The sequence below is a fragment of the Oncorhynchus masou genome, chromosome 28 (genome assembly GCF_036934945.1).
Source record: "Oncorhynchus masou masou isolate Uvic2021 chromosome 28, UVic_Omas_1.1, whole genome shotgun sequence".
Taxonomy (NCBI): domain Eukaryota; kingdom Metazoa; phylum Chordata; class Actinopteri; order Salmoniformes; family Salmonidae; genus Oncorhynchus; species Oncorhynchus masou.
In genome coordinates, this window is record NC_088239.1 from 28,814,141 (window position 1) to 28,840,005 (window position 25,865).

The 25,865-nt window shown below is 43.4% G+C and overlaps 1 protein-coding gene across 2 annotated transcripts in view; it reads left to right on the forward strand.

Annotated features, from left to right (window-relative positions):
* The first annotated feature begins 318 nt into the window (after nt 1-318).
* Nucleotides 319-25,865, forward strand: part of plxdc2b (plexin domain containing 2b) — a 178,482-nt gene continuing 152,935 nt past the window's right edge. Inside the window, exon 1 of one of the 2 annotated variants that reach the window (XM_064941838.1) lies at nt 319-833. In XM_064941838.1, coding sequence (XP_064797910.1) covers nt 734-833 — 100 coding nt within the window. In that variant the 5' untranslated portion in view covers nt 319-733. The remainder of the gene's footprint in view (nt 834-25,865) is intronic. The other variant, XM_064941837.1, reaches the window with a different exon arrangement.

Below are 25,865 nucleotides of genomic sequence, written 5' to 3' on the forward strand. Positions count from 1 at the left end.
TCAATATCAGACATTAGCATAGGTCATTAGGGGCGCGCAAAGTGAGCGCGCAAGCACAAGCAGTTTATGACCGATAAGTATAGCGTGTTTTCAACAGATTTTATGGTTGATTGTTAAAAAAAAAGTCTAATGAAAGAAACTGCCTTAGAGTGTGATATGTCCCTGTTGTGTGTCACAAAAAAGGCCATTACTATGCAGTTATTGGTGGATACCACATTCCAGAATTCCAGAATAGAGAATACGCGCATCAACTGCGAGTCTGGCACGGCATTGTTGTGGGACTGGTGGTTTGCACTGACTGTCAAAAGCAAAACACTATATTGGTGGTGGTGAATTGGTGTGACGAGGGAGCGGGGGAAGCTCACCGTCCTCTCTGAGAACGCAACTCACATTACACCTCCTCTTTCCCGGGTAGGAATGAGACCTATGTTTGCGGAGCTGGGATGACCTCATTATTTTGAACCGTGTTGCTTGTTTTAGTGGTGGCTAGGGTCCTCTCTCACTCACTCACACACACATACACACACAAACAAATCACCACACATTATATTTGCCGTTTGTAAACCAGCGAACAGCGCAGACAGGTTTTTCTCTGCAAAAGGCTGTCTGTCTTGCAGACTACACTCGAGAAGAGTTACGGAGTGGAGTCTACGTTTTGGACCCCCTACGACTTTGGTGTATAGAAAATACATTCTAAAAAGAGGAGCAGTGCAATCGGTAGTGAATCTCGGATATGTCGGGGGTGAAAATATTCAACCTTGTTGTTGGAGTTGTTTTAGTTTTGCAGTCTCTTGGAAATGCGTTTCAAGTGCCTGGAGGGGACCTGACAAACGGTAAGACCTCACACTACCTAATATTTGCACAATGAAGACCTCTCCATATTTGGAGAGACAATGATAAAATAAAACACTATGCAACATGTCCTGTAGAGAAACGTTTACATTGCTTTATTTATTATTGCCAAGTGCGTTGTGGTGTAATATGGTTCAATATGGTGCCATTTTTTTCACTATAGCTCTAATGGTGTACAACAATGAAACGAGGTTATTTGCATTTACTCTATATTTTACTGTCTTTAAGATTGCCAAAAAATGTTTTGTATGTTAAAGACCAACTTATATGATAACCTAGACTATATAGTTTTGATTAATGCTGTGATATTGCGATTTACAAAAAATCTAACCATCAGCATCCACGACCACCAGAAATAATTTCAATGTTTTTTTTATCACGTTGTAAATGGGTTATAAAGATGTGTGTGCTTGTGAGGGTTGATGAGATTCGTGGTGTGCGTCCGTGTGTGTGCTGCGCGCGTCCGCGTTTGAAGACTGCTGTTATTGAATGTGTGCAAGCTATTGTTCTCTGCTATTTTTATTTCAGTGATCGATCCAGCTGTTATATAGGCTATGTCAGAGACTTTATTAGTCTTACTATAAAAATGAGCACAGCACAGCCTATGTCCCAACGTGTTGTCATACTTATTTATATAATAGTATATTGTAAGAAGTGTTGAACGTCTTTTTTTTTCGTCTCGTTTTTCATTATCACATTTAATGTTTTAAATGTATTAGATGTGATTCATGAAGGGCTCGATGAATATAGCCATCTAGGGTAGGATTTTTGAAAAACAAATAAAAACGTTTTACATTGTGGTATCCTATAAAATCCAACAACCTGCAGTCTTTGGCCCAACTATCATGTTCACAAAATCCTTCAATAAATGATTGTCTCCATGATAGGAAATAGCAATAGGGTTTTGGCAGTGGTGCACCCCTTGAACCATCTGAGTTTAAGTGACTGGAGTGCACTTTAAGACTGGTCCCAGATAAGACCAGGCCCTGGCAGTGGTAGTGCTGTCTGGGGGGGACTGGCCTTTCCTCTTGTGCTTCTCCATTGTTCCTCAAGCAAGGTGGGAGGTCAATGGCATCAGATTTCCATTACACAAAGTAATCAGTGGCGGTCTTTTTATTATTTCTATTACAGCATATTGGATGACTGTCATTCATATTCCATTCACCCAGTTCAATGTAAAAGCGATAGGTTTAGGCTACTACATGATATTCAAATTTCCCTATACCCATCATGAGGTTGCTACATCCTAGCCAATGAATGAAAGTTTACAGTGTAAGTGCACACAGGTTGAGAGAAAAATTTGAGGTTACAGATGGTGACACATTCAATGCCGCCTTGCACACTCTTGCCATCTAGCTGATATAGGGTGTAATCATTAGTCCAACAGTTGCAAACGAGAGTTTCTATTGGACAAATTCAGGTATGTTCATTCCCGTTTTGTTCCATTTGCTTCCGTTTAAGAAACGTTTTTCAACAGAATCGGTGGAATTAATACACCCATGATCACGTGTAAACACAGTTCACTTTCATAGCAACCACGTTGTATTCCTTCTCGCATCTATGCACTCTCCTCCTCTCACCTTGTCCCTTTGCTTCTGGACTTCAATGCACAACACATCAGCTGTATGTGACCAGTTGAAAAAACCTTTCCAAGCCAAAACATATCATAACCGCCACACATAGCCTACATCGTTGTCACCATATTGGCTAAAGTAACGTCATAGTCAACATAGCTAATAGAACTAATACGTTAGTAAACCTGCTACAATCATGCAGTAACGTTACAGTTTACAGTGAGTAAGCAGTTACACCAGCGGGCCCAGGTGGCAATAAATTAGTAAAACCAAAAGCTTACCATGACTTGGAAGAGTTCCAGTATTGTGTTGGATATTCATAGCCAGCTAGCTAACATAGCATTCCTCTGTTTGAGCAGGTTGTTTGAGTAGGCTAAACTAGCTAACTGCATTTGCTAGCTAAGTAAGTGATACAGAATTTAAATGGGCTGATTTCAATGATTGACTTGGCACAGAGGAACTATGTCAATACTTGAATAAAATACAAAATAGCTAGCAAGACGGAGATCACAGAGGTCATTTTTAATGAGTGAACTTTGCAAGTGGCTAGTTTACACCAACCAACTTACCTAAAACCACTGCAAAGGTTTTGCCTGCAAACTTATTTTGAATCATGATGTTCTGCCTCGTGATTTGTTTGCAGAATTTATTTTTTTCTCATTGACGAAGTTTCTGTATCCCAAAAGAGTCGCAGTGTTGCCTAGGGTTGGGGTTTCAAGACTATTTAGTGTGTACTTTACTATATATATACATGGGATATCATTTAACAATAAAAGTTCAAACCTCACTGGAGGACGTCTGTTGTGGAGTGTAGAGAGATAAGATGTGTGGGTATTTAAGCTTTATGGGAGAGTTGCTCTTTCCTCTAAGTTTACCTAGAACAACCTGTACCAGTCTGTCAGTCTCCACCTCCAAAGTTCAACAATCACACACTTTTAATCAATAACCATCATTTAGAGTATTAAGTATTGGTATTCCTGAAGGAGATGCAAATCTTTAAATTGAGTGAGGAAACTTGATAATCCACACTCTCCAGCATGGGTTCTAGTGGACAAGGTCATACTGTTCACCAGGGCCCTAGTGGGTGAGTCCACCTAGGGAAGACTACAATCTCCATAGGCCTCTAGTGGATGTATAGAAAAGGTGGACTGTCATCGGGGTTTGACTGGTGCAGAGTTCAAAGTGCCACCATGGCTCATTGATAAGATGCAGATGAAATGAGGTCAAGAGATGAAGCAGGAATCCATAGGGGGGTTTATTGCACAGACATATGAGCACATGGGGAAAGGTTGCAGGATAACGTTGTCGTTTACTAGAGAAATTCCGGAGGGAGATAAACACATGTTAACACACAAGCATGACTGACAAGTGCAACAGGGATAAATAACAAATGGATTTTACTATACATGGACTGACAGGAAATGAAAAGGATCTTAATATGAACATTTATACATGTTCTTCAATAATGGAAAGCACTCACTTGTCAGTCACACACCACATGGAAAGGAAAACATAAGCTGGCTGCCCCCATGTATTCACCAGTAGGAATAAGGAAGAACGGAGCGAAAAAACTGTTGCTAATTAAATAGTCAATGGTGCTAATGAACAATGGAGACAGGTGAAGTGAGTGGCGAGGGAGGTGCTGGAAAACCAGAGGTGTATTGAATTTGCTTGAACGTTTGCCACTTGGTGGAACGGTTTGCACTAAACGACACATTTCTCCAAAATGTTACTGTACGTTCCTGAACAGATTCGGAGGTACTTTTGCTCCCATTTTGGTGAGTGTGTCGAGGTGTGGCTTGAAGCAATGAGTGATGTATTTAAAGGGCAGTAGCCATGCTGACAGCATTCCCCAACCCACAACCCAATCCCTCCCCCATTTTCAAACTGGTCGTGTAGTACGGCATCGTTTCCGTTCATTTCAACACAGACCAAGAGCCCTTTGTAACAGGGAAGACTCCAATCTCCACAGGGCTCTAGGGGTTGAGTGCACACTCTGAAGTTCACTTATTGAGAAGCATGCAACTGGGGAACCTTATGCCAACACTGGTTCTGTTTACAGACATGCTCCTGTTTCCCAGAGACTATTAATTGCTGTCAGGGGAATTTCATCACATATCGGATAGTGGTTAGAGAAATGTATGGTTCCTGACAGCGACAGTAAACGAAAGCCGCCTCTCTGTGTCCGTGGGCATTTGTGGAGAGCTCTTCTGAATGTGTGTCTTCATTTGAGAGAGAAAAACTACTATTAGTATGTGATCGTTTGAAATGTACGTGCACACACACACATGCACACGCACAGCTTTGTTTTCGTGAAATTTCAGTGTGAAAATGTTTGACCATTCAAAATCATATTTTCCCTAACCGCTAAAATGTAACCCTTAATCTAACCCTAACCCCCAAAACCCTAACCCTAAACCCAACCTTAACCCTAAACCTAACCCTAACCTTTACCCAAAACCCTAAACCTAACCCTTAAGCTTAAAATAGCATTTGAACAAATTCAGGACCTGAAAAAAGTTTTTGCTTTCCTACCTTATCAGGACATTCGGGTGAATTGTTAGGACATTGTGGTCCTGATAATGTAAGAAAACAAGTACTCACACGCACACACACACACACACACACACACACACACACACACACACACACACACACACACACACACACACACACACACACACACACACACACACACACACACACACACACACACACACACACACACACACACACACACACACACACACACACACACACACACACACAATAGATATTGTGTTGTCTTTACTGCGCTATTCACCATGTCAGGTACTTTGTCTTGGTATATGGAGCCAATCAATCTCCTTGGTCAGCCAGTGTTGCATGTGGATCATCTGACATTAGATCCTTGTTAGAATAATCAGGAGCTCACGTTCTATCTAGAGACCTCAGGATCTGGGCCTTTCAGAGATAAGGCGTGGATTAAAGTGTCACCCTGAGTTTATAGAATCAAATAATTACCACGCCATCGATTCGAACCACTACCTGTTTTTCCTCGATTGCAGCAAAGTTTTCTAACCTCAACAGTTACTAGCAAACACATGGAAAGGGATCTATCTGTCAACCTCTAAAAGGCTGGGAGAAATTCACAACTTCAGAGATCTTTCCAGGTGCTTCTCTCTCTCTGCCTCTGTTCTATATACAGTGTTATTTTTAGAGTAGCTATCCAGTGAGGTGCATCCCGTGTCAGAGCATTGACTGACCATATTTTATATTGTATGGCAGGAGATTTCAACTGGGGATCTGTAGCCCCCTAGGGGTCCGCTGAGTTACTGCAGGGAGTCCGCAAAAAAATATCGCTAGCAACAACAGAATAAACTAATGTTGAATTACATACCTACGGTAGAAAAAATATGTCAACTTTATTTTTCAGCTACACACCGTGGAGCCAATTACACTCACTGGAATATCTAACATAGGCTTTGAAAAAGCACATGTGAATAGGCTACCAGTGCGGTATGTGCCTATGGCTGCTTGTAAGCTTTCTACACTTGGACATACAGTGCCTTGCAAAAGTATTCATCCCCTTTGGCATTTTCCCTATTTTGTTGCATTACAACCTGTAATTTAAGTGGATTATTATTTGGATTTCATGTAATGGACATCCACAAAATAGTCCAAATTGGTGAAGGTAAATGAAAAAAATGGCAAAGTGTGCATGTATATGTATTCACCCCCTTTGCTATGAAGCCCCTAAATAAGATCTGGTGCAACCAATTACATTCAGAAGTCACATAATTAGTTAGATTGCACAATGGTGGACTTTATTTAAGTGTCACATGATCTTTCACATGATCTCAGTATATATACACCTGTTCTGAAAGGCCCCAGAGTCTGCAACACCACTAAGCAAGGGGTACCACCAAGCAAGCGGCACCATGAATACCATGGAGCTCTCCAAACAGGTTAGGAACAAAGTTGTGGAGAAGTACCGATCAGGGTTGGGTTATAAAAAAATATCTGAAACTTTGAACATCTCACGGAGCACAATTAAATTCATTATTAAAAAATGGAAAGAATATGGCATCACTACAAACCTGCCAAGAGAGGGCTGCCCACCAAAATTCACAGACCAGGCAAGGAGGGAATTAATCAGAGGCAACAAAGAGACCAAAGATAAGCCTGAAGGAGCTACAAAGCTTCACAGTGGAGATTGGAGTATCTGTCCATAGGACCACTTTAAGCTGTACAATCCACAGAGCTGGGCTTTATGGAAGAGTGGCCAGAAAAAAAGCCATTGCTTAAAGAAAAAAATAAGGAAATGCGTTTGGTGTTCGTCAAAAGGCATGTGGGTACTCTGGTCAGATGAGACAAAAATGTAGCTTTTTGGCCATCAAGGAAAACGCTATGTCTGGCGCAAACCCAACACCTCTCATCACCCCGAGAACAACATCCCCACAGTGAAGCATGGTGGTGGCAGCATCATGCTGTGGGGATGTTTTCATCGACAGGGACTGGGAAACTGGTCAGGTTTGAAGGAATGATGGATTGCACTAAGTACAGGGAGATTCTTGAGGGAAACCTGTTTCAGTCTTCCAGAGATTTGAGACTGGGACTAAGGTTCACGATCCAGTAGTGACCCTAAGCATACTGCTAAAGCAACACTCGAGTGGTTTAAGGGGAAACATTTGAATGTCTTGGAATGGCCTCAATGTCAAATGTCAAAGCCCAGACCTCAATCCAATTGAGAATCTGTGGTATGATTTAAGATTGCTGTACACCAGTGGACCCCATCCAACTTGAAGGAGCTGGAGCAGTTTTGCCTTGAAAAGTGGGCAAAAATCTAAGTATATATATGGGCCAAGTTTATAGAGACACATCCCAAGAGACTTGCAGCTGTAATTGCCGCAAAAGGTGTCTCTACAAAGTATTGACATTGAGGGGGTGAATAGTTATGCACGCTCAAGTATTCCATTTTTTGTTTTATTTCTTGTGTGTTTCACAATAAAAAATATTTTGCATCTTGAAAGTGGTAGGCATGTTGTGTAAATCAAATGATACAACCCCCCCCCCCCCCCCCAAAAAAAAATCTATTTTAATTCCAGGTTGTAAGGCAACAAAAATGCCAAGGGGGTGAATACTTTCGCAAGCCACTGTACATTTTTGCTAACACATGGCTAGCCATCATTTAACCAGCTAAACAGCTGCTATTAACGATAATGTGTTTGTAATAACCTTTCTAGCCAGTGCTGCGTTCACGTGCTTGTCGAAACCTGGACATTGCCGAATTGCTAACTGGTTGAACGCGGCACGTGTATAACTTCAACCAGTCGGAGATGTCATGGTTTCCTAGTTCCGACTAGCAATTGAACACGGCATAGGAGGCTATGTTAGAGTTTACACTTTCAATTATAATGTGGGGAGGTCAAAATAATTAAAAACAATCTACCAAATCGATTAATTTTAGAATGTTGATAACTTATCCTTGCCATTATCATTTACCTGATTATTAGACAAGACGTGCATTTATTTATTTTTTGCTAATATATGATGGGGGTCCCTGGGTTGCTAGTTTGCCTGGGACAGGGTCCCTGGGCAAGAACAGGTTGAAGACCCCTGTTTTATGGTGAGTAGAGTCTTTCTCCTTTCCCAGATAGTACATTAATAATAGACAGGTAGGTAAAAGACAAGAAATACGATAATGAGCATCAGCCGTGCACAGTAGATCACCTGCTGTGTGTTGATGAACGGTGGTGATTCAACATGTAGAATCATTGGAAAATTCATAGAAAATGATGGCCGATGATCTGTGGTCAGGGGCGATAGGACGGCCACCCGCTGCTTTATACTGTCTGTCGGTGCAGTCTCTTTTGTCTCTATGGCTTTCCAATCTGACGTTCACTGGTATCTGGGACCTTGTTGTGTACAAATCACGTGGAGACTTACTCACACACTCTGGTTCTGTTATTAGCCAGCATCCACAGCAGCAGAGGACAGGGAAGATAAACACATTTTATTGGCTACAGCCACACCCACACACACACGCACAGCCACACACACACACACACACACACACACACACACACACACACACACACACACACACACACACACACACACACACACACACACACACACACACACACACACACACACACACACACACACACACACACACACACACACACACACACACACACAGAGAGACACACACACACACACACGCACACACTTCCTCTCATAGTTATCAGTGAGAGGAGCTGTGGCTTACATCTGGACGGCATTAGATGACCCCATGGGCTTAACACATTTCTTTGAAACATTCTCACTCATCCTCATAGCCATGTGATGTGATGCCTGTGGGGATGCCAGTGGCACGCTCACACTGATCAAAACAGAACGCGGAGGTATGATTTTGGGGTTAATTCTCACTCTGGTTCCCTCTCAGAGAGAGATAGTGTAGGCCACTTCAGTGTGTGCTGCTCGCTAACTATGTGGTCTGATTTAAATGCCTGCGTTGAGGACTGTCAATGTGCTAAGATTGTGGTTGTTTGTGGAATGCCATGTGGAAGTGGAGTGCTATGTTGTATGGGATTCAGAGACAGTGCTGTTCAGTGCTGCATTGTGCTATGCAGAGTTGAATGGGTTCTCAGTTAGCGAGTGACTTAACCATGACAAGCAGTTATCCACGACACTAGTTCTGGGACCCCTGCTTCTCATCCATCATAGTGCCACAGGCTGCCTCTGTTCTCACACACACACACTGATACACACACTGACACACACTGACACAGACACACACAGATACAAGCCACACTTGTACGCACTCAGACACAGAGTTGATGCAGTGGTTTCTTAGCAGCGCCACACATAACCTTCAAAAAGCTAATACAGGTTTGACCTTCACGGCTAATACAGTCTATCGAACTTTTCTGGCGAGGTGTCTTCGGTGTCTTACTGGCAAAACTGGTCACAAAAGAGCTCTTTCTGTCTGTTCTGAAAGAAAATGATGTTGAGTCCGAAAGAGGAGAAGTGCGGGAAGTTTATAAGCCTTCTCGGAAGGAATTTCTCTCTTTTTCTCTCTCTCTCGCTCTGTCTCTCACTGCACATTCTCTATCTGGTCACAATGAACCAGGATGAGTGCCAAATGGCATCATATTCCCTATGCAGTGCACTACTTTTAACCAGGGCCAATAGGGCTGTTTGGGCAATTTGTGACTCAAGTCCAGTCTCTTTATTGGCTCTCTGAAGCTTCCATGAATGGACGGACAGGGGTGGGGTGGTTGGAGCCGGGGAATGGCTGGTGTGGGTCATTGTCTTTCTTTGCTCTATATATGGTGTCAAGCCCTTTATGCCACACAGGAGCTCGAACGGTGCGGTCCCATACCGCAACAGGGCAACACCAGGCTCTCGCGTTGGTCACACCTCGGACCCTGGCATCTTGGGTCCACCCCTTCTCTCTGGATGTAGGGGGGTAGGGGACATGGGGTAGATCTTTAAGGGTAGCACCAGAGAGAGAGAGGGGCGAGAGGTGCTCAATAGGTACAGAGACAAAGTAAAGAAGGCAGTGGTTAATGAAACCCGGTGCAGATAAGCTGCTATTTATGTACAGCTATTGTCTTTCGTGCCGTTTTCAGTCTCTTTCATGTCCGCCCTTTGTCTCAAACAGTCATTTTCTTAGCTTTTTCTTAGAATTACAGTAATCACTCTCAGTGGGGCATGTTTTGTGCTTTAATCTTGTGTTTATTAGATAAATGTAAGCACTTAAGACTGGATTGGGTTGATTAGGCCCCCTATAAAATGCCGAGAAAGCAGGAATTGGTGGATTGAAGGATTGGTGTTGGCTATAAGTGACTTCCATTGAATAAACTGGATCTGAATGGGTTTAACTGAGTGCTCTCTCTGTTAATAGAACTGAATGGTTAGAATTCAATTCGCCATGCATGATAAACCCTTTGATAAACAGCCCAGCAGGAAAGGCTTATCATAGTCTATGACAACTGATCTCAGACCAGCCACCGAAACGGAGATTAATCCACAGGTAGAGCCTTATCTGTCGCCTGGCTGTCCCAGCAGCTGTACGATGCTTCCTTTGGCTCAGCTGGATAGTCTTAACAAGAAAGATAAATGTGTTTCTGAGATGGAAGGATTTTCACCAGGCTTCATTCGCATGCAGGGCAGATGTGAGTGTGGGATGACAAAGGAGGAGAGGAGATTTGGGGAGAGTGCACTCCCTTACCTCTCCCCCATATTCTGCTTTCTTTCCTGAGTATGCAAGGGTACTAGTGTAGAGGGGTGATAGTGTGGAGTGAGTTAGGGATGGTAGTATGCAAGACCACATGGTAATAGGGCATGGGCTATAAAGTGAAGTATGTTGCACCTGTATAGTCTGTTCCGCGTTACAAAGGCCATACTCAGCGATCAACAAAACCATGGGAAGTAGCTGAGCTCTCAAATACCTCACAGCTGCTGGAAATGGCAATTTCATAGAGGCAGTACCTGAACACATCAGTCGTCCTGTCGGAGGAAAGACTTCTCCAAAAATGATACTTTTCCCGGAATTTTGGGGGAAAACATATTTTGAACCTACATTAATGAAGCGTTAGGAGCAACTTTGGATACGTTTCCTTGGTTCTACAGTCATTACATTGTCCGAGTACATAAAGGGGAGTGGGTAGTTCTTCAGACAGTGATACAGTGTTGCTTTGATCTTAGCTAAAGCAACATCTTAAAGCAGCCAGCCAGTCACAGAGAGATTAAGGAGCATGGCTCCGAAACATGATACACTTCAGCAAGTATAACAGATATCCCTGAGTTAAACTAAGAGTCAGTTCAGTAGACTACTGGTTCTTACAAGAGCAGAGAGAACAGCTTGCTGCCTCAGAGGAACTGTCTGCCCGTGTAACGGTATATCAGCCTGTGTTGTGTTGTCTCCTTTGTATACTCCGTATTAGTGGTCCCAGGTGGGTAGCGTCAGTTAGCACGCCGCCTCAATGAGGTAATGCATACAAAACGTATACTCACTCACGTATACTCATGACTGTTAGTTGCTTTGGATAAAAGCGTTTGCCTGATGGCATATTATACAGTACCAGTCAAAAGTTTGGACACAAACTCATTCAAGGGTTTTTCTTTATTTTTACTATTTTATACATTGTAGAATAATAGTGAAGACATCACAACTATGAAACTATAACACATATGAAATCATGTAGTAACTAAACAAAGTGTTAAACACGACAAATTAGAGATGCTTCAAAGTAGCCACCCTTTGCCTTGATGACAGCTTTGCACACTCTTGGCATTCTCTCAACCAGAGGTAGTCACCTGGAATGCATTTCTTGAAAAGTTCTTGAAATTTTCTTCAAGTGCAGTCGTAAAAACCATCAATCGCTATGATGAAACTGGCTCATGAGGAACGCCATAAGTTCATTAGAGTTAACTGCACCTCAGATTGCAGTCCAAATAAATGCTTCACAGAGTTCAAGTAACAGACACGTCTCAACTTCAACTGTTCAGAGGAGACTGCGTGAATCAGGCCTTCATGGTCGAATTGCTGCAAAGAAACCACTACTAAAGGACACCAAGAAGAAGAAGAGACTTGCTTGGGCCAATAAACAAGAGAAATGGACATTAGACCGGTGTAAATCTGTCCTTTGGTCTGATGAGTCCAAATTTGAGATATTTGTTTCCAACCACCGTGTCTTTGTGAAACACAGAATAGGTTAACGAATCATCTCTGCATGTGTGGTTCCCACTGTGAAGCATGGAGGAGCATGGCTAAAACAGCATGGCTATCACAGCATTCTGTAGCGATACGCCTCCCATCTAGTTTGCGTTTAGTGGGACTCTCATTTGTTTATCAGGACAATGACAAACACACCTCCAGGCTGTGTAAGTGCTATTTGACCAAGAAGGAGAATGATGGAGTGCTGCTTCAGATCACCTGGCCTCCACAATCACCTGACCTCAACCCAATTTAGTTGTGGAACATAGATGGGACGCCGGGTTGTTTGTTTGGGACGGACCCCGGGGAGAGGGAAACCGAAAACGTCCTGTTAAGTGTGTGTCTATGTATTCGTGTGCGTGTATATGTGTGTGTACCTGTCTGTTTGTCTGTCTTTTCTCTCTCACTTTGTGTATGTGTGCGTTTCTGTATGTGCATATGTACACCACTCTCTCTCTCTCTCCATCTATTTTGTGTGTGTTGAGTGTTGACAGTTGTACACCACTCTCTCTCTCCATCTCCCTCTCTCGTGCTCCGTTTTGTGTGTGTGTGTGTTGTGTTGACAGTTATATACCGCTCTGTCTCTGTCTCTGTATTTCTCTCTTTCTCTCTCTCTTAATTCAATTCAGTTCCATTCAAAGGGGCTTTATTGGCATGGGAAACATGTGTTTACATTTCGAAAGCAAGTGACTCTGTCTCTCTCTAACTCTCTCTCTCTCTTTGTGTGTTTGGTGTGTGTGTTGAGTGTTGATAGTCATGGGAGAGTGTGGAGTGTTGAATAACCCCTCTGGGTGTTTCATGAAGGAGGGCCAGGGCCTTCAGGGGCCTTTCAGTGTGCCCAGGCATGCTGAACGGAACACAAAGGGCCAGGGAAGGACCATCTCACCACGGCATGTCAGCAGGCTTCATTTCCCCAGCCCAGTGGGAGCAGTGGCTCCCCTTTGTACCAGACCAAGCTGTGTCACTATCTGGGGATAACAACATGCTGCTATACATGTCTTTGTAGCATGTGTGTGTGTGTGCGTGTGTGTGTGTGTGTGTGTGTGTGTGTGTGTGTGTGTGTGTGTGTGTGTGTGTGTGTGTGTGTGTGTGTGTGTGTGTGTGTGTGTGTGTGTGTGTGTGTGTGTGTGTGTGTGTGTGTGTGTGTGTGTGTGCGTGTGCGTGTGTGTGCGTGTAAGAGACAGAGTATTTAGGTGCGTGTTTGGTGTTGTCATTCTCTCAAAGTTTCATTTTCCTCTCTCTCTTCTTTTCTCCAGCACTAATAGCGTTTTCTGTAAAGTTCAACAGAAACCTCTCTCCTGATCCACTGCCAACTGTATCCTGATCTGTTATTTGAGTTTTAATATCAAACTCGAAATGATAATCATCAGTTATTTTCATATCTCATTTTTTTTTTCCTTTGCTGTAATATGACATGAAACTTGCCAGGAATAATAATTCAGTGTAAAGGTAGAAAGGTTTCCAACAAAGTTCCAAGGGTATTCAGCTTGCCAGCTTCTCACTTAGAGTTGTTCTACTGTTGATGCTGCTCTGTACTCAGCAATATTAGTGGTAAAGATGTTTTGAACTGTCTGCGAGTCCAAGCAGAACTATGGGATTGCTCCGTTCTGAGAGCAACAACACCAGCCTGTGTTTCTGTGCCTGGAAAGAGGCTGTGTTGCTGGCCAAATGTCTCTCCCTCTCCCAAACAAACTCATCCTTACAACCAGCAAACATGCCATGCGGCAATAACAGTCAATGAAGTGTCTTGGGTTAAAAGAAAATCATTCACACTACCACAAGTACATTTTGGGGTCAGAAATGGGGAGGACAGATACTGAAATCAAAGTCATGTTCTTGTGAACTACCACCTCTGTCAGCAAATGGGTAAATATTGTCTCTCTCTATAACTTTTAAGACATTTTCCTTACGGATAATAAGGACGATTCCCATAGTCAGTTAGCTTTGAGATGATATTTCATTGTCATATGGGTGTTTACTGTATGGGTGTTATTTTGGTCGTCGTCAGATTCTCCATTCACAGAGATGGGCGGGTGCTCCTCTTCATGTCATTTGTATTAAATTGATTTGATGGAGTACTAGATGCAGCAGAAAAGAAATGAGCTCCGATTTAGTGTCTGCCTGCCTCTGGGGGAGAACTGAGAAAGTGTGTCGTGTCGCATGTCGTGTGTGGGAAAGCAAGAGGAAAACGTTTGTTTGGTCATTTGTTTGTGCATACTGTATACTGCGGGCTAAATGACTAGATGGATTATGAGTACAGCTCTGCTTGTAGGGGCTCCAAAGTTAGGCTTGGAGTTTTCCCTAGTCACAGGGCTAGAAAAGAACTCCTGTCCCTAAAAGTGTGATAGTTTCACTGGTGATCTACTTAGTGGTTGCTGTTTTGGTGTAGGCCAGCAGATCAGGAGATACTTAGGGACACTGAGGAGCTGCCTGGAAAGGGAGGATCCTGGTTCAAGGACTCTCCCATCAGCCAACAGTGTTTGTTTGAGCGAATGCTCACTGCCTGGCGCTTCTGATCTGTCCTGATGTTTCCCAGCTGTTGGGACCCTGCCCCTGTCTAAATGGGTCTCAAATTGCACCCTAGTCCCTATACTACTTTGGACCATGGCCCATAGGGAATGGGATGCCATTTGGGACACGGTCTGTCGGCAGAGAACTCATCCCTCCCTCCCCATAATCCACAGGATGTGTGTTTCTCTTGGACTCTCACTCAAACCAAATATCTACTCTGGGATTCTTACTTAGCCTAATGATCATTAACCTAATGATTAGAAATATTGACACAATGTAGAGGAGTGATCAACCTCTGGCGGACATTATGACACCATGGCAAAAAAAAGAAAAATTAAGCAAAAAATCCTTCCCTGGGAGTCTTCGTTAACACGATGACTGTGATTGTTTACCTGAGTCGCATTCGGAAAAGGAAAATGACCGTTTCTTATTATATAAGTTCAGGCTAGAGATTTGCATTGCACCTGCGTGTCCCGACAGAAAGTATTGGGTCACCGTCAGTATATTTCAAGCACCTCTTTGTCGCACTAATCACACACGCTCATAGGATAATTCTGCTGCAAATTCAGTAGCCTTCCTCTCTTCTCTTGGGTGTGCGAGAGAAAATATGCTTCTGCGTGGTGCCAATGAAATAGCCTATAGGCTATATGCATGGGCAGAGAAGCATACACAGTTGTCTTTCCATGTCAATTAACCTCCTAAATATTATAGGCAATAGTTTAGGCTCCGACATCGACTGGAAATAAATATTGATAACACGTTTATTTTTTCTCTGCCTGAAATTGGTCCCGTTCCCAAAGTTGTGCAAGATTATTTCGAAACGGTTGTTTTATCTGTTTTGAAGGCAATTTGCATTATCTTTTGCATTAAAAACACCTCTGTTGAAATATTCATAAACTCTAGTAGCCTAAAATCCTTTATGATTTATGTTCAGTATTCTATCTTTCTTCTCTTTTGCTGGGCGTGCGAGATCAAGTGCGCCTGTATGTGTAGTGTCAATAAAATAGCCTGTAGACTAGGCTATATGGGCTGAGAAACACCGTGCAGTTGTCTTTAACTCCCCAAATGTGATAGGCTTTAGTTCAGACTCTGACATTGACTGGACGTGAATATATTTTACTCTGCTTGCAAATCGTCCCGCTCCCAAAAATTATACAAAATGTAGCTCAAGTCAGATAAGTGTCCACTCTCCTCCTATTTCTTGGCCCAACTCCACTCTGTTTCAAACTATGTCTACCCTATTGGCAGATGTAGGCCAATAATATCAATGGCCTAACATAATGGGTAAGAAAAATTCTGGGACCGGGGCTGCAAAGTAAACTACACATCTAAAATAACATTGCGGGACTGTGGTTGGGTTCGGGACCAGTTCCGATGGGTGTCGGACAAGAAGTCAGCGGAAGCTGTCGGGCGCAGTATGAAAAGAAGCGGGGCGGGATGATTAAATCAGTCCCGTGCAGACCTCTAGTTCAGACATTCCCTCCCTGTCTCAGTCTGTTTTCTTCCGTTTGGTGCCTAATGTAAAAAATCCTACAATGTGATTTTCTGTTTTTTTCCCCTCATTTTGTCTGTCATAGTTGAAGTGTACCTATGATGAAAATTACAGGCCTCTCTCATCTTGTTAAGTGGAGAACTTGCACAATTGGTGGCTGACTAAATACTTTTTTGCCCCACTGTATACGACCCGGATAAACCATGCATAGGGAGGGCTGATGAAGATGTATGACAAGGATGGGAATCAACAACAGGAGTTTCTGGTAAAGGCTGTGTGGTTGCTGCCAAGTGCTCTCAGGCTCACGCCTCTTCTTACTGGCTGCCTGGGATGCTTCCTGGAGCTCAACTCCGACACAGAGCCTTATTTTTAGGCTTTGTACTGTAAAGGTAGGTGTGTGCATGTGACTGGTAGTGACTGGCAGGAAGCTCTGCCCAGGTAACCGGAGACTTTCTCAGTGAGGCCTGTGTTAATCCTGTGGAATGCCCCGTGGCGTTTCTGAGAGTTAATTGTGTTCTGTGGAGAGATCATTTGTCCCCATTGGCACCCTATTTCCTTCATAGTACTGTACTTTTGACCAGAGCCCATAAGGTGCCATTTGGGACGTAGATTGGGTGCCATTTGGGACGCAAATTTGTACAGTCTGAGTTGAACAAATAGGTGTGGTAGAGTTTACACATGACTCAGAGGTCCACACTATTTCAATTGCACAGGAACACTAAATCAAAGTTTGTGGTGGAGTGAAGACATTTCATAATGAATCGGCTGGTCTGAATGAGGAACATTGGTTGTGAAAACATTGGTTGTTTTTCCTCGCAGCTAGCACCTTTATTTGCCTCAGGTTTTTGATGTTTTCAGCAATTGCCTTGGGCATGTGCTGTTGAATATTGGAAGGAGAATGTTCAAAGGCTGCTTTTGTGGGGTTTTTTTGTAGTTTATTTAACCAGGTAAAACGAGCTGAATAGTATGCCTGGGTCTGTAGAGCTGTTCAAGGTTTGTGTATTTTCTAAGCAAGATACAGTTGAAGTCTGAAGTTCACAATTCCTGAGATTTAATCCTAGTAAAAATGTCTTGTTTTTAGGCCAGTTAGGATCACCACTTTATTTGAAGAATGTGAAATGTCAGAATAAGAGTAGAGAGAATGATTTGTTTCATTCATCACATTCCCAGTGGGTCAGACGTTCACACTCAATTAGTATTTGGTAGCATTGCCTTTAAATTGTTTAACTTGGGGTCAAACGTTTCGGGTAGCCTTCCACAAGATTCCCACAATAAGTTGGGTGAATTTTGGCTCATTCCCCTTGACAGAGCTGGTGTAACTGAGTCAGGTTTGTAGGCCTCATTGCTCACACACACTTTTTCAGTTCTGCCCACAAATTTTCTATAAGATTGAGGTCAGGGCTTTGTGATGGCCACTCCAATACCTTGACTTTGTTGTCCTTCAACCCAGCACCCCCACAAATCGATGCTGCCACCCCTGTGCTTCACAGTTGGGATGGTGTCCTTGGTCATTATGGCCAACAGTTCTATTTTTGTTTTATCAGACCATAGGACATTTCTCCAAAATGTACGATCTTTGTCCCCATGTGCAGTTGCAAACCGCAGTCTGGCTTTTTTATGGTGGTTTTGGAGCAGTGGCTTCTTCTTTACTGAGCGGCCTTTCAGGTTATGTCGATATATGACTCGTTTTACTGTGGATATAGATACTTTTGTACCTGTTTCCTCCAGCAACTTCACAAGGTCTTTTGCTGTTGTTCTGGGATTGATTTGCACTTTTCGCACCAAAGTACGTTCATTTCTAGGAGACAGAATGCATTTCCTTCCTGAGCAGTATGATGGATGCGTGGTCCCATGGTGTTTATACTTGCGTACTATTGTTTGTACAGATGAACGTGGTACCTTCAGGCATTTGGAGATTGCTCCAATGATGAACCAGACTCGTGGAGGTCTACAATTTTGTTTCTGAGGTCTTGGCTGATTTATGTCAAGCAAAGAGGCACTGAGTTTCAACTTAGTGTATGTAAACTTCTGACCCACTGGAATTGTGATACAGTGAATTATAAGTGAAATAATCTGTCTGTAAACAATTGTTGGAAAAATGACTTGTGTCATGCACAAAGTAGATGTCCTAACCGACTTGCTAAACCTATAGTGTGTTAACAAGACATTTGTGGAGTGGTTGGAAAACAAGTTTTAATGACTCCAACCTAAGTGTATGTAAACTTCCGACTTCAACTGTAAATGAAGAGGAGGTCACAGGACTAACCCTGTGTGCTAGGTCTTCATATGCATAGTGCACAACATGGGGAATCGGGTCCCATTTGTGACACACACTATGTGTCATTTGTAATGTCCCTCTGGTCTTGTGTATATTTCAAGTAGTTTTGATGAGTGAAGTTCTCAGGTGGTGGTGAGCCACACTAATCTCATCAACAATACTCCTAATTGACTCTGATTAACTGTCTTTTGTCTACTTGGACCCCGGATGACACTAATTGCGATAGAGAGCAAATGAATCCTGGCAGATTAATTACGAATTCATTAGTCATGCCATTACACACCAGTAATTGATGCGCCCTCCTCCAATGAAGGGGCCATGACAGGTTGTAGACGTGACGTCACTCAACCATCAGTGCTGACTGGTCCGTGGGCGGTGAGGGGAAGGAAGCGTGGCTGGTGGGCGGAGATATCGGGAGGACAGGCTCACTGTAAAGGCTGGAACGGAATACATGGAACGGCATCAAGCACAAAGATGTGCTCTCCTTGTTTTTGATACCGTTTCCTTCAATCTGTAATCTTTTCCAGCCATTATTATTAGCCGTCGTCCCTCCCTCACCCACACCAGCCTCTATGATCTATGGGGACAGAGGATGACTCGTCTCTTAAAACATCCAGTTCCTGCTGAGCCTAGGAGGGTGTCTGGATGGAGATATTGATGAAGTGTCAGCCTGACTCTCTCCCTCGTGGGTCCTCTCCCTTCTGATAGCCCTGACGGGCAAAGTAGACGAAGGTGCCAATGCAATGTGCATTATCACGGCTCTAGCGTTGTGAGCTGCTAACCAAACTCTGTCTCGGCGCCTTTTATTAATACAATAAATAAAGGTTTGTGGGGGATTTAATCCAAGATCTGTCGGTCTATCAATTTATCCTCTGTTAAATCTTTTTGGCCCTAGCTTTGTAGGGCTGCCAGTAGGCCTATCAGAGGCGCCGGTCGAACATCAAGTGTCCAATCCAAAGAACTGTCTGCTCCTTGATGCATGCTGTACAAGTCTTTTCTATTGACTTTGGCTGAATATATCGACCAACCGATGAGGAGAAACAACATACATTTCTTGTTTGGCATTCTTTTTTGCCTTTCCCAGTAAGGGAAGTGTATGCTTTCTAAGCAAATGAGTGATTCTCTGATAACAACAAAATCCCCACTGTAGATGCTATTTCCCTTTTTCTGGATGAGATGTAAAAAAATGTCCGCATGCAGAGAAGTCATTTTCCTGGCAACATTTTCCTCTGTGAGTTGTTTTGGAGATGAGCCCAAACAGAGCCCGGAGAGAAATACAGATGCCGAGGGAACGACTGTTTTATTGTCTGCACATTATTTCTGGGAGTAATTAGGATTCAACAAACTAAATGGATGGATGAACACACAGAGCTTATTAAAAGGTCAGTCTCCCTCACTCGGATGGCATTGACTGACTCTCTGTGTGTGTGTGTGTGTGTGTGTGTTTCTGTGTGTGTGTGTGTGTGTGTGTGTGTGTGTGTGTGTTTCTGTGTGTGAGAGAGAGAGAAAGACAACAAGAGAGAATATTGAGCAGTCACTCTACACGGAGACACCCACAGCTGCCAAATATTGACGATGTTTCTCCTAACAGGTAAACTGATGGCACAGATGAGTTATTAGGGGATAATTCTTAAGAGAGCGATAGAAAGAGATGGATAAAGATGAGGGGGAGAAGACAGATGGTGAATGAAAGAGAGAAGAGAGTGATAGAGAGAGAGAGAGAGAGAGAGAGAGGGGAGAAAGTATTTTCCTACTAGCACTGACTGCTGATAACTACTTTGAGGGAAAGTGTATGAGTGTGGTATGTGGTTGTCTCACCCAGCTATCTTAAGATGAATGTTCCAATTTCAGTCGCTCTGGATAAGAGCATCTGCTAACTGACAAAAATGTATGTATTATTTATTTATTAGTATTTTCCTATATGCACTGCTGCTAAATATACTGAACAAAAATATACAATGCAACATGCAGCAATTTCATAGAGTTTAGTGAGTTACAGAAAATCAGTCAATTGAAATACATTAATTAGGCCCTAATCTTTGGATTTCACATGACTGGGAATATAGATGTGCAACTGTTGGATCAGAAAACCAGTCAGTATCTGGTGTGACCACCATTTGCCTCATGCAGCGTGACACATCTCCTTCGCATGGAGTTGATCAGGCTGTTGGTTGTGGCCTGTGGAATGTTGTCTCACCCCTCTTCAATGGCTGTGCGAAGTTGCTGGATATTGGCATGAACTGGAACACACTGTCATTCACGTTGATCCAGAGCATCCCAAACATGCTGATTGGGTGACATGTCTGGTGAGTATGCAGGGCATGGAAGAACTGGGACAGTTTTCAGCTAACCAGAATTGTATACAGATCCTTCTGAAATGGGCTATGCATTATCATGCTTAAACACGAGGTGAAGGTGGCGGATGAATGGCACAACAATGGGCCTCAGCATCTTTTCATGGTATCTCTGTGCATTCAAATTGCCATCGATAAAATGCAATTGTGTTCATTGTCCTTAGCTTATATCTGCCCATACCATAACTCCCCCGCCACCAGTGGGCACTCTGTTCACAATGTTGACATCAGCAAACCGCTCGCACACACAACGTCATACACGTGGTCTGCGGTTGTGAGGCCAGTTGGATGTACAGCCAAATTCTCTAAAACAATGTTGGAGGTGGCTTATGGTAGAGAAATGAACATTACATTCTCTGCCAACAGCTCTGGTGGACATACCTGCAGTCAGCATGCCAATCGCACGCTCCCTCAACTTGAGACATCTGTAGCATTGTGTTGTGTGACAAAACTGCACATTTTAGTGTGGCCTTTTATTGTTCACTGCACAAGGTGTACCTGTGTAATGATCATGCTGTTTAATCAGCTTCTTGATATTCCACACCTGTCGGGGGAATGGATTATGTTGGCAAAGGAGAAATGCTCACTAGCAGGGATGTAAACAAACGTGTGCACAAACTTTGAGAGAAATAAGTTTCTTCTGCATATGGAACATTTCTGGGATCTTTTATTTCAGCCCATGAAACATGGGACCAACACTTTACATGTTGCGTTCATATTTTTGTTATTGAAGTTTGTCTCACCCAGCTATCTTAAGAAGAATGCTCCAATTGAAGTCGCTCTGGATAAGAGTGTCTGCTCAATAACTGAAGTGTAAATGTTCATAAGAATGAGCGAGACAAGGAGAACCAATGGGGAGATAGTGCTGTGATAATGATTCTCTCCCCCAATCGGTTTTCCTGTCTGTCCTCGACTGTGTCCAAAATGGCACCCTACAGTGCATTCGGAAATTATTTAAGACCCCTTTCTCCACATTTTGTTAAGTTACAGCCTTATTCTAAAATTGATTCAATTGTTTGTTTTATCATCAATCTACACACAATACTCCATAATGACAGGGCAAATAAAGGTTTTGGAAATGTTTGCAAATGTATAAAAAATGTACTGAAATGTCACGTTTACATAAGTATTCAGACCCTTTACTGAGTACTTTGTTGATGCACCTTTGGCAACGATTACAGCCTCGATTCTTCTTGGGTATGACACTACATGCTTGGCACACCTGTATTTGAGAAGTTTATCCTATTCTTCCCTTCAGATCCTCTCAAGCTCTGTCAGGTTGGATGGGGAGCGTCGCTGCACAGCTATTTTCAGGTCTCTCCAGAGATGTTAGATCGGGTTCAAGTCCGGGCTTTGGCTGGGCCACTCAAGGACATACAGAGACTTGTCCCGAAGCCCCTCCTGCATTGTCTTGGCTGTGTTCTTAAGGTTGTTGTCCTGTTAGGTGAACCTTTGCCCCAGTCTGGAGCAGGTTTTCATCAAGGATCTCTCTGTACTTTGCTCCGTTCATCTTTCCCTCGATCCTGACTAGTCTCCCAGTCCCCTCCGCTGAAAAACATCCCCACAGCTTGATGCCGCCACCACCATGCTTCACTGTAGGGATGGTGCCAGGTTTCCTCCAGACATGACGCTTGGTATTGAGGCCAAAGAGTTCAATCTTGGTTTCATCAGACCAGAAAATCTTGTTTCTCATGGCCTGAGAGCCCTTTAGGGGCCTTTTGGCAAACTCGAAGCGGGCTGTCATGCTTTTTACAGAGGAGTGGCGTCCTTCTACCATAAAGGCCTGATAGTTTTTTTCTGGAAGGTTTTCCCGTCTCCACAGAGGAGCTCTGTCAGAGTGACCATCGTGTTCTAGGTCAACTCCCTGACCAAGGCCCTTCTCCCCTGATTGCTCTAGGAAGACTCTTGGTGGTTCCAAACTTCTCCCATTTTAAGAATGATGGAGCCACTTGGTTCTTGGGAACCTTCAAAGCTGCAGAAATGTTTTGGTACCCTTCGGACAAGTCCTTCGACCTCATGGCTTCACTTTTGCTCTGACATGCATTGTCAACTGTGGAACCTTCTATACACAGGTGTGTGCCTTTCCAAATCATGTCCAATCAATTTAATTTACTCATCCAATCAAGTTGTAGAAGAATCTCACGGATGATCAATGGAAACAGGATGCACCTGAGTTCAATTTTTGAGTCTCATAGCAACGGGTCTGAATACAGTTGCAACTATTTCTAAACCTGTTTTGTTTTGTCATTATAGGGTATTGTGTGTAGATTGATGAGGAAAAACATTTATTTAATCCATTTTAGAATAAGGCTGTAATGGATTTTTTTTGCTGTTGAAATAGTCAAGGGGTCTGAATACTTTCCGAAGGCGCTGTATATTCCCTATATGTTGCACTACTTTTGACCACTATGTCAGGAATAGGGTGGCATTTGGGATGGGGCCCTCAGTAATATATAACCTTGTGACACCTCTGATTCCATCTGTATGATCATAGATGAGGGGGCCATTGTGTCACTGCCAGAGTTCTGCTTTGCACATACAAAATGAACCATTCTGCAACAGTCACTTGATATCCTTACATCAGTATTTCCATATAGAGACCAGCGTCGTATTAGTGCACACATGTTTCTCAACGGAAAATGAAAACAAGCATTTCTTATTGGACACATTCAGGTAGTCCCTCATTTCGGCCCAACTGCTTCCATTTAATTCGTAGTGAAAATGATCAAGTTCAACCATGGATATAAATCAACTTCCTTCAGCCCTCACATCTGCAGTGAAACCCATGGGGTGCCCAGCCAGCCTTAGAATCATTCCTCCACAGACCAGAGTGTACGCAGTTCCGTTCCTTGGCTCTCCACTCTGTCTGAATGTGATTAGTTAGCCCTAGTTCTGTTTCCCCAGTTTCCTGCCTTAACGTTCAGGTGTCACATGTGATTAGAAGGAAGCTCTTAATGATTGGCCAATCTTGCTGTTTTCTCTTAATGATTGGCCAATCTTGCTGTTTTGGTCGAGTCTGGCTGGGGATGTGAGTGTGGTTGGTTGGGTGGATGGCTGGCTGGGGATTTGAGTGTGGTTGGTTGGTTGGTTGGGCCAATGGATGTGTGTGTGGTGGCTGGTCTGGGGATGTGTGTGTGGTGGGTGGATGGGCTGGCTGGGGATGTTGGGTGGATGGCTGGCTGGTGTGGTTGGTTGGGTGGATGGCTGGCTGGGGGGGAGTGTGGTTGGTTTGATGGCTGTGGCTGGCTGGTGGGGGATGGGTTGGATGGATGGCTGGCTGGCTGGCTGGGGATGGGTGGATGGCTGGCTGGGGGATGTGAGTGGTTGGTTGGGTGGATGGCTGGCTGGGGATGTGAGTGTGGTTGGTTGGGCTGGCTGGCTGGCTGGGGATGTGAGTGTGGTTGGTTGGGTGGATGGCTGGCTGGCTGGCTGGCTGGGGATGTGAGTGTGGTTGGTTGGGTGGATGGCTGGCTGGCTGGGGGATGTGAGTGTGGTTGGTTGTGTGGATGGCTGGCTGGCTGGGGATGTGAGTGTGGTTGGTTGGGTGGATGGCTGGCTGGCTTGCTGGATGTGAGTGCAGTTGACTCAATAAATCAGTTTCTCACATCATATCACAACTCTCCATTTAGCCTTCCAGACAACTGTGGAGTAAGAAAGACAGACCTTGAGATAACTAAATCACCCATTTTCAGTCAGAGTAGGGTTGCAAAATCCCGTTAACTTTCCCAAAATGCCCAGTTTGAAGATTCCCATATTCAGAAGGGAATGAGCAGGAAATTTGTCCATCAACCAGAATTTTAGGAAAACCTGGAGATTTTGGGAAAGTTCCTGGAATTATTTAACCCTGTTGTGGAGTCCATCTATAGGAGAATGGATCAGTATTCGAGCATGCAGGTGTCATAGTGTGTACAGGTGTGTCACCGGAGCTGGCTAAGGGGCTTTTATGGGATATTATTCACTGTGTTAGACACAGTGTTGTGCGTGACTCGGCAAGTGTTCCGGAGATTTGCACGCCGTAAAACACTGCTCTACTGCTCTCCTTCAGTGTCTGGCAGAAACAGACTGGCCATAGGGCAGTTTGGGCAATATCCAGATGGGCTGGTCTATCTTTAGCCCAGTGGGCTTGTCTTATTTGATGGTTTGCGCAGAATTATAATTAGTTGCTAAAAATTGGCCGGTATGTTAGAAATGCCCTGGTAGATTTCTGTTCCCAATCTGTCCCTGGTTTCTGTGTGACAGTGTTAATTTGGCAGCTATTTTATGTTTAGTTTCAGTCTTAGTTTTAGTGTTAAAATACCTTTTAGTCTTAGTCACCTTTTTAATCATTACATTTCATTCATTGTTGAAATGGAACAGTCATCTCGGTCATGTTGTCAACAAGGCATCATAATCAATCGTTCAGAAACGTACAGCATCTCTTTTGCATAAAACACTCTAAAACACAAAGGTTTTTTTATTAACAGCAATTACTCTTGCATGTGAAAACACAGAATCCTACTCATTACTACACGTGCTTAATCTACGTCACTTTTGAGTGGCAGGTAGTCTAGCGGTTAGAGCATTGGGCCAGTAACCGAAAGGTCATTGGTTTGAATATCTGAGCTGACAAGGTGACAAATCTTTATTGATTCATTTTTTTCAAGTGCAATCAATGTTCACCCGGGGCATTAATGGAACGCCCTCATTTCTACGTTCATAGGGGTCAAATACTAACCAATATTGAAATGTGTTAATAATCAGCTATAGGAGCTTGGACAAAAACATGACCGAACAGCAGAAGATTTACATAAACATTGCAGGCATAGAACACAATCTAACAATTAGTAGATTTGAAGGGCAATCTGGGATTCTAGTCCTTTATGGATTTTAAGGTAAATAATTTGTGTTGTTCTCCAACGGTTATGAACATGTATGTTTGGAGATGAAGTGACCAAAGAATGTTTTTTTTCCTGCTGTAACCACAAGGCTCAGGGTTTAGGGTCAGCCGAACCCATAAAGGGTCATCTTTCCCCCACAGTCAGAGGCTGCATCCCAAATGGCACAGTATTTCCTAGAAAGTGCACTAATTTTGACCAGGCTCTGGTTAAAAACATTT